Consider the following 16,028-nt stretch of genomic DNA (forward strand, 5'->3'; position numbering starts at 1 on the left):
TCATTGAAAAAGTGAAATTATGTGTTTCACGTTTTTTTGATAAGTGGGCTTCGTTCAGTTGTCAAGAATGCTGTGTGAGATATAGATTTCCGAGAAAAGTGAAGTGAGGTGAAGTAAAGAAAAATGAAATTTATGTTTCTGTGTGTGTTCTCTTGAAAAGAATTTTGCTAGGAAACTAAAATTCATTCCTTTTCGCAACACCTATTTTGCAGGGAAGTGTTTCCCAGTAAAAATTAAAGTTGAAGTTGTTTCCAACTTTTCTGGTAACTGAACACAGAAAAAAGTTAAAGGAAAATTAATTTTTCCTTTCTTTCCGTGCGACTGAACGGACCTAACAAAGTTATAGGAAAGTTAGATTTGGTAATTGAATTTCAGTCCTTTTTATTTTTACATAAATGCACTCCCTTTTTTTAACAAGTACTCTTATGAAGTGAGTATGAAAAAAGAAAGTATGAAAAACACTGTATCTTAATTTCTGCATCATTTCGTACAACAAAACAAGGTTTTAAAGTTAGGACTGCAAATTGCAAACAAACCGAGCTGCTTGCAAAGTGAGCGAATTGTGAATTGCAAACATGTGATAAATTAAAGCTTAGCATGCGAAATGAGCTTCTACCTATTTAGATTTTTGTCCTTTGTAATCCCACATTCTGAAAACAAAAGTTTAAGATTGTTTGGTGAGGATCTCACACACTAATTCGGTCCCCAAAAAACCAAACTTGATTAGCTCAATGACAATTAGTCAAAAATCTGTACTACTCCCACTTTAGCCCTTCCTAATAAAAGAAAGTTAAATGCTAGTATTAGTAGTTGAATGGAAGCGAAACCTAATCCCAAAACAATTTTAAGGGGGCCCAAAGGGGGAAATGGGCGGCCTGCTGTGCCCAGCAAAAGGGGCATTGTCCCGATCACAAAAATGTCATCTGAACCATTCACTATGTAAAGCTCCACGCTTAGAATAAAATTGTTAAAAAAATCAAGTTGACTAGATATTGGTAACGCGATCACATTTGCCAAAGTTCAATTTTTTGAACAATTATATTTGCCCAAAAATGTGGTTCTGTTCACTAAGTTATCAATATCCGATAAACTTGATTTTTTCTAAGGTTTGATATACACATCAGGGTTTAGAAAGTAAACAGTTCAGATGATATTTTTGTGCTCGGGACAATGCTCGTTCTCCGGGCACAGCAGCCCCAGGTCCGCCAAAGGAAAAGGCAAAACTCGAGGAATCCCAAGGTTCCAACCCCCAACTCCAGCGAAGGAGCAAAACAAAGGCGAAGGGATGATTACATGAATGAGATAGGGACCCACCCCATCAATCTTTCCTTTTTCTCATTTTTTTTGACTTGGGGATTGGGACCCACCTCGGGCCACCATTGTCTTTATGGATTGAATGATAAAAAGAGCACCTCACGTGGTGTCTGAACCAAAGGGACTGTCCAACCACAATAAAAAGCACAATTAACCTCCAGTCCCGTCCGGTAAGTGGTGCGATAAGTTTGTTTCTCGCACAATCGGTCATTGTTCATTTTTTGTTGGTAGAATGTAAGAAATGAAGTAATTTCTTATAAATTTCCGAGTCCTATAGCAGATGGCCTACCTTTGATCTAATTAGAGAGGGAATCAGTTGATGTGCGTATAAACAGATCCGAATATCTCTTACCCTGAAAAATAAATAAAAAAACACAATTCCTCCCCATCAATTAACTGAAAAAATAAGAAAAAAATAAAAGAAAAAAGAGGAATCCCAAAGTTTTCAAATGCTTGCAAAATTTTGCATACAGAAAGAAAGAGCTCAATAAAGCATAGCTTTCCCTTCTTTTGTTTTTCAAAATAAAATTTGCTTTTTAAAGGGTCGCCTTATAATTCTCACTCATTATCTTTTCTTGCTTAAAGAGTTAAAGGTTTCCCTCCTCCCTTATCCTCGCTCACCTCTCCCTCTCTCTCTCCCTCCCTCCCTCCCTCCACCAACTCTCCAAATGTGAAAGGAATTCCACTGCAACAAAAGAGCGAGAGAAATCATACCTCCAAAAAAATTTTAGAGAGAGAGAGAGTGTGTCTGAGTGATAGACCCACAATAGATTAAAATAAGTTTCCATCACTATTTCTCATAAAAGGAAGATTTAGAGATAAGATATAGAGAGAGAAAGAGAGAGAGAGAGAGAGAGAGAGAGAGAGAGAGAGGGAATTTCTCATGTGAACATGGAGGGAGGTGATGACCATCATCTACACAGACCCAATTTTCCATTCCAATTACTCGAAAAGAAAGACGAAGAAGCCGCGGCCTGCTCCTCCAGCTCCGGCTTCCCTTCCCTCTCCATCACCGCAGCCGAAACCAACACCGCCAATTGGTCGTCCAGCCAGCTCCAAATCACCACCGCAGCCGAGCCGTCCAAGAAGCCTCCCCCGAAGCGGACCTCCACCAAGGACCGGCACACCAAGGTCGACGGCCGCGGCCGCCGTATACGCATGCCCGCCCTCTGCGCCGCCCGGGTGTTCCAGCTCACCCGCGAGCTCGGCCACAAGTCCGACGGCGAGACCATCGAGTGGCTCCTCCAGCAGGCCGAGCCCGCCGTCATCGCCGCCACTGGCACCGGCACCATCCCCGCCAACTTCACCTCCCTCAACATCTCCCTCCGCTCCTCCGGCTCCTCCATGTCCATCCCCTCCCAGCTCCGCTCCACCTACTTCAACCCCAATTTCTCTATCCCCCAGCGCAGTAGCAATCTTTCCTCGACGTCAACGTTTTTGAATTTCCAGTCCCCAAATAGTAACAACAACAATAATAGTAATCAATTGTTTCAAGCGAAGGAGGAGAGCACGGCGTTGGAGTTGACGGAGGCGGAGGAGAGCATGGGGCGGAAACGGAGGGCGGAGCAGCTAGAGATGTCCCAGCAGCAGCAACACCAATTGGGAAATTATTTGCTGCAGTCGAGCGTTGCGGGGGCCATGCCGGCGGCAGCGAGTCACGCTTCGGTGCCGGCGAATTTTTGGATGGTGGCGAATTCTGGCAACCAAGTGATCAGCGGAGACCCAATTTGGACATTTCCGCAGATGAATAACAGTGCCTTGTATAGGGGCACGATGTCTAGTGGTTTGCATTTCATGAATTTCCCGACTCCCGTCGCGCTATTGCCTGGACAGCAATTGAGCACGGGAATCGGGAGTAGTGGCGGTGGTAATGGTGGAGGTGGAGGTGGAGGTGGAAGCAGCGGTGGCATAAGTGAAGGACAATTTGGTCTTTTTGCGGGATTAAACCCTTACCGTCCGTCAAGTATTTCGGATTCGCAACCGAGCGGGTCCCATTCGCATCACGGAGGGGATGATCGGCACGATTCCGCTAGTCACCACTCGTAGATCATCGCTTACTTGTGTGAGTTTGATGTGTAAAACACGTGAGGTTTGATTTTGCTCACCGAATTCGAGTTTTGAATTTTGAAAAAAAAAAAAAGTGTGATTAATATCTATTTTTTCTTAGGGTTTGGGAAGACATTATTTTAACATTGGTATTGATTGTTTTTATCTTTATTTTCCTTTCTCTTTAGCTTAAAAGTCTCATTTGGTATTTTCATCATTTGGTATTTCACTACTCAATATCTTTATCATCATTGTTTGGGCAATTCTCCCCCTCCCCCACTCCCTAAAGCTATTTGTAATACCATACATGCTTTTGTTTTGTATGTAATGCTAAACAAATGTCACTAACCAGGAGTTTCTCCCTCTTATTTCGCTCTATAGTGTTTTTTCTTAAAAATAACCCCAAGTGTTTAAGTTAACTTTTGTGAACCTCGACTAACTCTAGAGCGCAATTATACCGCCCACTTGCAAAGAATCCAATCAAAAAGATGGAATTTTGTTGAGTCTATATAGGTTTTCAACGGTATGCCCTTGCCTTCCCTCTTCTTGGTTGGTTAATAAAATTTAACTTTCCAACAAAAAAATTCAATCAAAAACGGAAAGCAAACCTCTGTTTCGCTTGATCTTAAAGAAATTAAGTAACACGTACGAGGTTTTAAATCTAAAATCGTTGATAGGAGCATATCCCTCTACTTTCAATTCTCCACTGGAACAACCCTGGGATATTCGCTCGATCTATTAAGTGTCGAGAATAGAACAGTGTTAGTGAAAAATTAGTGGAGTACAATAAAATAGGATGAAAAAAGACTGCTTTCATTCTGATTCTACTACAGGAGTATCTGCCATGAATCTCACGTTTTACAGCATCCATGATTAAAAGATATTTTCTCCTTTTTTTCCCCTCTTACGATTGTCAGAGTCTCAGAGAGAGAGAGGAGAGAGGGGGGGTAAATAGGACGGGTGGGGCCCTGGGAGCCTTATCAGTTCCAGGTGGTTGGTCAGGTGGTGGGGCCCAGGTGCTGGTGATTGGCTAAACCAATGTACCATTAAAATCACTGACAAACAGGTGGATCATTCCTTTAATCTTTTTTAAATACTCCATCCGTCTCAATTTATTTGTTTAATTGTCAAAATTTATGTCATTCAAAAATATACTTATATTTTATATTTTATAATATTTTTTTTGCAATTTTAAAAATTTTATATAATAAAATTAATTAAGTTCTACCAAACAAAATACATATTACATATTAAAAATATTACGAATTTAAAATTATAAATAATTTTTTTAAAGGTCAAGCTCTCTGAAAAAATAAAAAAACGATAAACAAATCGGGAAGTATATATAGTATTTTGCTTTAATTTTATTTTATAGAGAGAGGTCCCTTTGCTGGCACAATAAAAAAGATCGGTGGTGGGTGTTTGCGACCCCACTCCACCTGGCCCCACCGTCCCATCTATCTGGACCGTCTAGTTCTTTCCTGTGGGCCGCCCCTCCGTGGATTGTTTTCTGGTTTTTTTTTTTTTTTTTTTTTAATATAGGAGGACTGTAGGAGTACTATAGTATTCGTTTGCTTGGGGCTCACTGAATGATTGTTTCTCTGTTTCACAGGCTGTTTGGTTTACTTTCCACACAGTTTGAGTTTGAGCACTCTAGTGCGTTCGGTCAATTTTTATCGGATCCGATCAGATTCTCTCTCTCGTCCATGTTTTGAATTAGAAGAGACCGTACTTATGTGGACTGTACATTGGTAATTCATGCTAAACAATTGTCACTAACCATTATTTAGCAGGAAAAAATGAAATAATTTGAATTATTTTAAAAAATAAATGGTTATTTATCAAAATATTTGAATAAAAGTAAGTTTTTTTTTTTTTACTTTTTCAATTTCTCTCGACAAATCAATAATCAACAAAAATTTACCGTAAAACTAACAAATACGAAAAAAAATTAAAATAATGATAAACCAACTCATCTTTAGTTAAGTTAAAAGACTGCAACCTTAACATACTCTCTTCGTCCCAATTCAACGGTTCTTTTTGGAAGTTCATATTACTTTTTAATTGATTATATCTTGTAATTTATACTCTATACGTCACTTTTTAAGTGTCCCGCTTCGTAACTCCAACTTATTAAGAAAACATTATCATTACACATTTCACATCAACTTTTATCTTCACTTTTCTTACTTACCCTTTATGGAGATATTATTACACTTTTATTCACTAACTTTTCAAAATGGAATCTACTTTTAGGACAAAATGAAAAATGTACCAACTTTTACCTATTAACTTTACAAAATGAACACTTATTATGAGATAACCAAAAATGAAATACTGTACTTTAAAAAGGGGACGCATGGAGTAATATTTTATATAATTTTGAAAATATTATATTATACAACTAATCAATATCTATCAAACAATATCCATATTGGATATAAAATTTATTACCAATTTAAAGATATAACTAAATTTTTTATCCAGTTAGACTAAGACGATGGATTATTAAATTTGGATGGAGGGAATACTTTAATAACCTAACAAATACACGTGTTCTATGATTATTAATAGTAAAAAAATACACATTTTCTTTAGGTTAATATCCCTGACAAAAACACATATTCTATAGAATGATTCTATTTTTATCGAAAACGGGATGACCCGTGTCACTCCCTCGCCTATTGGCTCTGCCCTGGGCAACCCATTCTCCTCTTCTATTTTTTTTTTCGTGGAAGCATTAAAAACTCATTTGCTGTAAAATATTTTGATCATCACGTAACGAAGGATGCTGATTTTGACATTTTACTTTTGTGTGCAGGCGCTCCATTTTTAACATGAAGTTACTAGTATTTTTATGTACAAAATGGAGCGCCTAAGTACAAAAGTAGAGCACGAAAATCAATTTTCCCAAAAATGAATGATGTTCAGTTTGGATTTTGAGGGAGATTTTTAAGAGTAATAAGTAAAGATAGATGGATAGATAAATAAAATTTATAAGAGACCGTGCACAGAAAATGGGACGTCTTTAACTTAATACAGTAAGAGCGTCCTTACTTGAAGTTTTGTGTATATGAGTCCTCTTTAGGTAAGAGCGCTCTCATTTAAATAAAATGCGGACGTCCGTTTTTCTCATCTTTCCCGATTGTCGATGATCTGAACAGCTCAATGTGTTCAGAACGTGATTTTAAGAATACCTAAGAGAAATCAGCAAAAAAATTGATCGGAATGGGCTTGATTTGAATAGTTTTTATTTGAACTATTTGATAAAATATAAATAAAAACTGTTCGGATCAAGCCATTTTCGATTTTTTTTTTGTGCTCATTTTACGCGGGTACCCTTAAAATCACGTTCTGAACATATTGAGCTGCTCGGATCATCGCAAATTGGTCAAAAAAAGGACCTCCTTCACTTAATACAGTAAGGACGCCCTTACTTGAAGTTTTATATGTGTGTGTATATCTATAGTAAACTTCTAATGCGGACCTCCACATCCAAGCAAAGTGTGGACCACCCCATTTCTCCCCTTTTCCGATTAAATTTTGATGATCCGAGCCGTTCAATGTGTTCCGAACATGATTTTAAGGGTAATTGTTAAGAAATCGGCAAAAAAAAAGACTGGAAATGGCTTGATTTGAGCAGTTTTTATTTGAACCGTTCAATAAAAAATAAACAAAAGCTGCTTGGATGAAGCCCTTTCAGGTTTTTTTTTTTGCTGATTTCTCGCGAGTACCTATAAAATCACGTTTTGAACACATTGAGCGTCTCGGATCATCAAAATTCGATCGGGAAAGGGAATGTCCGCACTTTGCTTGGATGCGGAGGTCCGCATTAATTAAAAGCTTACTCTCTCTCTCTCTCTCTCTCTCTCTCTCTCTCTCTCTCTCTCTCTCTATATATATATATATATATATATATATATATATATATAGGTCCCAATTATTTCATAAAAAAAGAATTGTTGACTTTTCTGAGGAGGAAGTGTTAACCCAATTACACTATATCTTGACCTTATCAAGAACAAAGAAGATATTATTGTGGCCAAACTTTAGTTAAAAATAATACAATAGATGACAGTGATTGAGATTGGGTATCCCAGGGAATTGGAGTCCTCCTTTCATTAGTTTGATGATGTTTGGAGGGACTAGTCCAATCCATATCCTTGCCTCCAGAAAGGCTCAACAGTCTATTCTATAAAAGTGATACTCATCCATGAACAATAAAAGAATAAAAACAAGCAACGCTAATATATATCATGTAATGGTTGTTTTTAATGATCGAGAGTGATATATTTCACAAAATTAACAATGAAACAATATCTTCTAATTTGACAAACTCACTTCTCAATTACTGCTATATTTTTTCCAAAAACAAACAACGAGCTAAGATGACCTCGAAATGGAATCGCATCCCAGCCCCTTGTAGTTCTTTATAACGTTTATCTCTAGACACTCTAAATTGAATGATGAAATTAATCATTGATGGAAATCCAGTTTAAAAAAATTAAAAAGTGGTTGAATTTTCGACAAAAATAAAAAGAATGTTAAAAATATAACGGACTAACGAGAAAAGCTAATTGAATATGAACTTGTTTAATTGATTCCCTTCATAATCAACATGTAAGCTGGATAACAAACAAATGAAACTGCTCAAGCTGAGCTCGTTGCTCGTTTAAAGCTTGTTGGATATTGGTTTGTAATATTTTAAAATGACGATTGAACTTTTTTTGTAAAACTCGGTGGTCAAACTTTAATTTACGTTTGGATTCAAGCTAGTACTGTACTGCTGATCAGCTTGTTTAACTTGAATTCGACTTAATTATGTTAGTAAAAAATTCAAACTGCTCAAGTTGGACAGTCAATTAAAGTTTGTTTGAGATCGAGTTACAACATAAACAAACAAAGGTCGAACATATTTCTAAAACTCTTGTTCGGATGGAGTTTCGGGAAAAAAAAAAAATTTCAACTCCAAAAACACTCATTATCCTTATTTTTAATCATTACTTTTATTTCTCTCTCCACTCATTACTCCTATCTCCGATCATTATTCTCATTCCTCTCTCTCTCTCCACTCGTTATCCATATTTTTAATTATTACCTTAATTTCTCTTTTCACTCAATACCCCAAAAATCAAATCCAAAAATTTTCAAATCTCCATCAGCGTCAACTTTTCAAATTTTGAACTTCAACAATTAACTTGCTAGCTTTGTTTAACTCTTTATCAAACTCATCTATATATAAGCCGTATATTTCTTCCCTCTTTGAATTTATTTTATTCATATAAATCTAAGATCAAAACTTATCCAAAATCATCAGACTTGTAATTGGTCGGTTGAAGTGAAGGAAATGATGAGTAATTGGCATATTCTTGGGAGCGGTGGTTGGGAACAGATTGAACAGCAAGATGTAGAAGGGAGGAGTAGCTTTTATTTATTTATTATTATTATTGTCATTTTGTTTTCTTGTGGGGAGATCGAGCTGGAAGGGCTACTTGTGTCAATTTAACATCATCAGCTCAGCATATATATATATATATATATATATATATATATAGAGAGAGAGAGAGAGAGAGAGAGTTAGGTTCCGGTGAGGGATCCCTCATTTTATTAAAATGCTGGACTCCTCTTCCAGATTGAATTTCGATGATCCGAGCCGCTCAAAGTGATCAGAACGTGATTTTAAGGGTTCCCGTGAGAAATTAGCAAAAAAAATGACCGGGAAGGGCTTCATCCGAGCAGTTTTCATTGAACGGTTCAAAAAAAAAACTGCTTGGATGACGCCCTTCCCGGTTATTGTTTTTGCTGATTTCTCTCGGGAACCCTTAAAATTACGTTCTGCACACATTGAACGGTTCGGATTTTCAAAATTTGATCGGAAAATGAAAATCTTTCATTTTAACAAAATGAGGGATCCCTCACTTGAAAATTCCTCTATATATATATATATATTATATATATTAATGAACATGAAAATAATAGGAAGCTAGCGGGTCTGGTACGTTTGACAAACGAGTACTGGGCGGTAGCACATGGGGGCATCAATTAAGCCCTTCGTACAGCACAAATGGTCCCCCTAATGAAATCTTTTGGTTCCCATGCATAAATGGAATGATTTAGAGTTGTACTCATCCAAACACAGCCCACTAATCACCTTGTTTTAGATTATGAAAACAAAACCAGTCGCCATCTCATATTTGCATGTAAGAGAAGAGACCCTCATTAGGTGTGTCATGCAAATCTTAAAACATTTCACTAATTCTCAAACATGTCTCTCTCTCTCTCTCTCTCTCTCTCTCTCTCTCTTGTTGACAGAGATTAAAGTGAATATAAAGTTGATGTAGCATATGAGACATGGCCTACCACCTGGAATTTCAACTGTTGATCAAATAATGCTTTGTGCTTGATGTGATTTTATAAGCATATTTTGCTTCAGTTTTTTGGAGGAAACAAAGAAATATATATAGATTGTATTATTAACAATCTAAAAGAGTTTGATTATTCAAATAAACAAATAGATTTATATATATATAAATTTTTTATAGGCAACAAAATTTTGTTAGAAACTCGACAAAGAGTACATCAAGGAGAGACCACTCATGGACCATAGAGATTGAGATACTAAAAGAGGTCTGCAGGAAAAGAAAGAGAAAAAAGGGAAAGAAGATTACATTCAATGAAGATTGATCAATGAGCCCAAGGTTACAACGGCCCAAAGAACCAATGCAATAACCTGATAATTCCTAAATAATCACGATCTCTTCATCAGGTCCTAATCCATAGTACAACAACATCAATATTCCATCAGCCCCAAAATTTCAGCAGATTATATATATTGTTACAAACACAAATCTATAGACCTCGAATTGAATTAAATAAAGTGACCAGAAGCGATCTGTGAACAGTTTAATGCCAAATTACCAATGGGTTAAATTATTTGTTAACAAGATATATGAAGATTGACTTTTTTCATACAAATGTCAGGTTTTAATCGCTTTCTTGGCTTTTATTTTAGCTAGTTTGTGAACTTGACGTTAAATGATGAAATAATCATAGGGTTAAAGATCGATCTAAACCATCTATTACGCAAATAAATAAATAAAAAGGAGCGGGGGATAAGCTACAGTGAACACAGAACAACGAACATTCCGATCGAGTATTTATTTCTTTCACTAATAAGAAGCTCCTGAATATTCAACACCTATATATATACCTAACTTCATGCCTTTTCAGTCATTCAACAAGTTCGTTAATGCAAGAGTTTCATCACCGTTTAAGCTGATGCCTCTCTCTCTCTCTCTCTCTCTCTCTCTCTCTCTCTCTCTCTCTATCTCTCTCTCTCTCTCTCTCCAGACCCAGACCCAGACCCAGACCCAGTCCATTATTTATTTTTACAGCCAAACTTGAATGAGGGGTGATCATCGATCATGAATATATCTGACATCGATCCTATATATGTATGTATCTCACATGCATGTATTTCAACGCCTTAAACAACAGTAAAACAACGCACACGCGTACACTAGAAACACAAGTTGCAGTTAATTCTGGCTATATATATATATATATATAGCTACGGGGAGGACCATAAACTAGTACCCTTTAAACGTCATTCATTGTACGCTAGCTAGGGGTCCAGGATTGGGTCATCCACCAACGTATTGTGCTAGCATTTGGTGCAGTACTCTGTATTCTCTACTGTTGTCTCCCGGCCTCTATACACTATATGTCCATGTAGATAGGAACGTAATCTCAACTAGGGAACCCCGAGAGTACTTGGTTGATCAAAAGCTTAAGCTTACAAGTTTAATTTCCTCGCTCCTCGATCATGTCTCATGTTTGACTCTCTTTATGAATAATATTTTTTTTATCGGCAAAATATGTAATTTTATTAAAAACGGGGAAAGGAGAAAGGGATCCAACAAAAAGTTGGGTAATAGATCATAAGGGCAAAATCCAAAATACCCAAAGGTTTACAAGGGTCCAAAACAATAAAACATTACAGCTCAACTCTACACTCAAATAAAATAATTGAAAGTCCAAACACCCTAACCCGATCCAACCAGAGATCGGCCTGCCCAAACCAGCACCCAAACCCTAACCACTTCAATCTCCACCGCCGCACAAACTATCAAAAAATCAGTCTCATCGTTAAGCCAAGCCAACCTCTCCCAGATGTAGAGTCCGGCAGCGGAAACCGGCCTACGACAACAAAAAATCAAAGCAGACAAGGCATAGGTGAAACCAGCCACCACCAAACTCATCAAACCCCCAAAACAAACTCCTGCACTCGATGAAAAACCAGCAACAACATAACCCAAAAATGTCGAACTGGTGGTCCCGCACTCGGATAAGAACTCGGAGTGGCCACCAACTGGACTTCGGTACACAAAATGACCAGAGCAACCCAACCGTAGGAGCCACATCACCCTCACCACCACCACCAATCAAACACTGTCATCTTCACCGATCATTTTGAATATAAGAAAGAAACAGCAAAACAGAAGTTAGAGAAACACTACCGGACACCACCCCACCCCCAACACCCCCAAATCCGGACTAGCGCCGCCTCACCGCCATATTCATCAGCCACCAATAACTCCAAAACAAAAATCACAGCCGCCACCAAACAGAGATCGGATCAAGGATCCGACAATGGTGACAGAGAGATCCAAATCGGAGCTGACGAAGCATCAGGGCATGGAGGAACCCACCACCGTACGTCGCCATCGCACCCCCCAATTGCCGTTAGGCATACCCATTTTCAACCAACAATGGAAAAAACGGTAGGGCCCGGCAGAAATGCACAAACACAGAACCACGCACCGTTAGGCCCGAAATTGCCATACCAAAGTATTGACGAGGCAGAACTGCAGAAGGGGTAAACAGAGGGGAAAAACAGAAGAGGGATAGAAGGATATAAGATGGTCATGATCAGGAGAGGAGGGGAAGGAGAGAGAGAAAGATAATGAACGAGAGAGAAAGGAGGAAAAAGGAGCTGGGGGGGGGGGGGGGGGGGGGGGGGGGGGGTGGGGTGTCGCCGAAGAGAACCCTAGTAGAGGAGATGTTAGAGAGAGAGAGAGAGAGAGAGAGAGAGAGAGAGAGAGAGAGAGAGACGGTAAATGGAGTTCTTTTTACGAGCAATATTTGGGCCATCTCACCCCATTTATGAGTGTGTGAAATGGTTGTGTGGGAGGAATTATGACAATCAGCCTAACGTTTGTGCGAACTAGCTTAGAAGAAGACAACCCTAGATAGTTCTCCTTTTTCTATGTGTTATATATAGGGGTGTTAAATGGGTGGGTTTGAGGCTCCATTCCGCAACCTTAAAAAAGTACTTATTTTTTAAGAAGGCAATTTCAAGCTAAAAAATAATGTGTTTACGCAAATAATTTTTCTACCAATATGGATCTTGTTTCATAGATCTCATTAAGATCTTTTATACGGTGCAAAAATAATTAAAAAATTATTTTTCATTTATATTATTTTTTAGTTTGAAAATGTGAAATAAGCTGCTTATTTTTTAAGAAGATTTCTGGAACAGGGCCATTTACACTCCACTTTTAATAATTATTATGCGGGATGTGATTTTGACATTCCACTTTTAGCCAATGACACTTCACTTTTAGTTTTATTTTCTCACATGAACAATACACAAAGTGGTGTGCCAGTGACTAAAACTAGAGTGCCAAAATCAATTTCCTTATTATGCATACCCAACCTGACCAATTTGTAAAAAGTCAAACTCAACCTGCCTTTTGACCCAATTAATGAGGTGGTGCCCGAAGAATTTTGGGTGACATTAGTAATTCTTTGAGTGATGTAAGTAATTGTTGTATTTGAATAAGCTCTTGAGGAATATAGGTTGACCAATTTAACAAACCTATTAGAGTAATTAAGTCCAATGGTGGTAAAATGGCTTCAACATTCCTAAAATGACGAAATTCGGAAAAAAAAAAAGCTACCCAATGTCCAGCCATTTTCATTTTGCCACATCACCAAAGCCAAAGACCAAATGGGATAAAGGGGAATTATTGAAAAAATGGCATTGCAAAAGGGTTAAAGGGGAATTATTGAACAATATTGCATTGCAAAGGGCAACGCTTCGTTGCACCAATATTGTCATTTTTTAGTGAGCCAGTGAGGTATGTTATTTTTCAATTTCATATATATCCTTTAAGAAAAATAGGTGAAGTTGCAAGCGAGCCCAAATCATTTGATGCTTGTCTCAATTTCATCTAGTCTAGATTTTTAACTGCGTTCCTCTTTTAACTATCCTTGTAAAGTACAGTATCACATAAATGTTTCCTTTTATTTGGTTGTTATCTGAAAGAACAGAAAAAGATCATTTGCATGGGCTTAATGTCCGTTGAGCACACAAGTGTAAACTGGGCGCATCGGCTTAATGTCCGTTGAGCCCACAAGTATAAACTGGGCGCATGGGCTTCATGTCCGTTGAGCCCATTGCATGCATTATGTGGCTGCAGGTTGAGTACTTTTTTTTTTTTTTTTGATCGGCCAGGTTGAGTACTTGAGTGGGCTACAACCATCACATCTTCTTTTGTTTATTATTATTATCATTAGTAGTAGTAGTAGTAGTAGTATTTTTATGGAGTAATAATAATAAACTATCATACGCTACTGCAATTTCAATACCCAGTAACCCAATTATATAACTTAATAATTGAGAAGTACTTAATGCACTTCTTTTTTTGAAATGCGCACAAAAATTTGTCATTAGTCCTTACAATTACGCTCAAGTCAGTACGCTGAAAAACAAAGTTTGAACTGCACTTATAAGTTATAATAACAAGTGGAGTTAGAGGTGTCAAATGGCCGTGCCGTGCCAGTACGGCCCGTTTAACTTCGTGCTTCGTGTCGTGCCGTGCCGGCCCATTTACTGTATTTACTCAAATCGTGTCGTGCCGTGCCGTACCGTTTGTCAATCGTGTCGTGCCGTGCCGGTCCGTTTACTTAAATTGTGTCGTGTCGTGCCGTGCCATTTGCCAATCATGTCGTGTCGTGCCGGTCCGTTTTCTTAAATCGTGTCGTGTCGTGCCGTTTTCAATTGTTTCGTGTCGTGCCGGCCCGTTTTCTTAAATCGTGTCATGTCGTGCCGGCCCATGTTCTTAAATCATGTCGTGCCGTGCCGTTTTCAATCGTGTCGATGTGCCGGCTCGTTTACTTAATCGGGTCGGGCCGTGCCATTGCCGTTTTAGTCTGCCCGTTTAGTGCTTGCATCACAGATACAGAGGTGAAATTCTCTGAGGGTATAAGTTCCAGTCCCTTCACAAACGTAAGTTGAACTTCAATGAGCGATCAAATTCAAACCAATACTGCATCTTACAACTCCATTCAAGGATATCCTAAATGTAACAAAAGAATTGAACCCTGAACTTTTCTTCATTCACTTGGTACCAAGAAAACAAAAACTCAATTCAACCGAGCGTAGCAAAGTCATTTCACTTAGTTGAGATGACTTCTTCATCTTTTACATTATTAATCAAGAAAACATGAAGGATTGAAAATTTTCTACATTCTCAATTTTCCTACCTATCAAACTCATTAAAAAGAAATAAATACAACAAAATATTCTCTGATCTATGGTATACAAAACCGAAAACAATAGATACTCTATATGAGAATGGACTTCAAAGTTGTCAATGAGTGGCCATGGCCCCTACCAAAGTAAATAGTCACCACATATCAATTAGCAAATTCGTATATTTTTACTTAGCAAAAAAAGAATTCATATACACATATTGCGTTACTATAGGTCTGACAATTCCATGTGAAAAAAAGAATTCATATACACATATTAAGTTATACCTTCCATTGTCTTGCTTTTTCGAGCTCAATGATGTTGGCAATTTTAGGATCGACAACTTCAAGTGGATCATTCAATTGCTTTGGCCACCGTATACACGAGTTTCAATTCAAAGGGCGAACAAATAGATATTAACAACCAATCAAAATGAATAAAAATTACATCAAAAGGAGGTGAAACATTAAATCGAATAGTTAACGGGCTTAACTGAGACACGAGATTTCTCCTTCTCGTACACAGCTTCATTCGGCAATGATGCCTACACAACAAAACAAAACCAAAACCAAAGCAACATAAATACAAATCGTTCACAAATAAAAACAGGTAGAAACTGAAGTTTCAAAATACAAAAAAGTTAAGGAAATGAAGAAGACCATGTAATAGACGAATCCGCCATTGATGAGGCATTGGAGTGGCTTGTTAACCGAAGAGAAGAGTCGACACAGTGCCATTGCTCTGAGTGAGACTGTGAGATTGTGAGAGACAGAGAGAGAATCAGATATGTTTGCTAGGGCAACATCTCTTCCCCTTTTATAGTGAACGGTATGATCATGTGCGTATGAGACGCCAATAATCCATATGCACCAATAATGAAAAATTCTTGTAAAGTCCTATAATGCATCACTTGAGAGCCACCCGAGCTGTTTTTTGAAAATCGAAACCGTCTATCTTTTATGTGGAAGTGATTATATCATTTCTACCAAAAATGAAGTAATTTGGTTATCGTTATATACTTGATTGTTTATAACGTTCATTTTTCTATTAATGAATCTACGTTCTAATGAAGAAGTTTTTAAAACCCGATAGACCCAAAAATTGGTGAGAGTCATTAAAACACAGAGAA

At 37.7% G+C, this 16,028-nt stretch overlaps 2 protein-coding genes across 2 annotated transcripts; one reads left to right on the top strand and one right to left on the bottom strand.

The window, feature by feature from the left end:
• Positions 1–1,883: 1,883 nt before the first annotated feature.
• Positions 1,884–3,531, top strand: LOC131336046 (transcription factor TCP14-like). The gene has a single exon (XM_058371666.1). It carries the CDS (start codon positions 2,206–2,208, stop codon positions 3,358–3,360), a length of 1,155 nt encoding a protein of 384 aa, XP_058227649.1. The 5' UTR covers positions 1,884–2,205; the 3' UTR covers positions 3,361–3,531.
• Positions 3,532–14,482: 10,951 nt separating this feature from the next.
• On the bottom strand, positions 14,483–15,651 carry LOC131336049 (serine hydroxymethyltransferase, mitochondrial-like). The gene is made up of 4 exons (XM_058371668.1): positions 15,559–15,651; positions 15,393–15,443; positions 15,187–15,273; positions 14,483–14,643 (listed from the first exon to the last, which is right to left on the bottom strand). The coding sequence occupies exons 1-4, from the start codon at positions 15,634–15,636 to the stop codon at positions 14,539–14,541; spliced, it is 321 nt and encodes a 106-aa protein (XP_058227651.1). The 5' UTR covers positions 15,637–15,651; the 3' UTR covers positions 14,483–14,538.
• Between the last annotated feature and the right edge of the window lie 377 nt (positions 15,652–16,028).

The sequence above is a fragment of the Rhododendron vialii genome, chromosome 8a (genome assembly GCF_030253575.1).
Source record: "Rhododendron vialii isolate Sample 1 chromosome 8a, ASM3025357v1".
Classification (NCBI taxonomy): domain Eukaryota; kingdom Viridiplantae; phylum Streptophyta; class Magnoliopsida; order Ericales; family Ericaceae; genus Rhododendron; species Rhododendron vialii.

Excerpts from the sequence above, each read along its gene's own strand:
- LOC131336046 (XM_058371666.1), top strand. The coding sequence starts at position 2,206 with ATGGAGGGAGGTGATGACCATCATCTACACAGACCCAATTTTCCATTC.
- LOC131336049 (XM_058371668.1), bottom strand. The coding sequence starts at position 15,636 with ATGGCACTGTGTCGACTCTTCTCTTCGGTTAACAAGCCACTCCAATGC. Across the intron at positions 15,444-15,558 it reads GCGGATTCGTCTATTACATG|GCATCATTGCCGAATGAAGC; the intron begins GTCTTCTTCATT and ends TTTGTTGTGTAG. Across the intron at positions 14,644-15,186 it reads AAAAAGCAAGACAATGGAAG|GGACTGGAACTTATACCCTC; the intron begins GTATAACTTAAT and ends ACGTTTGTGAAG.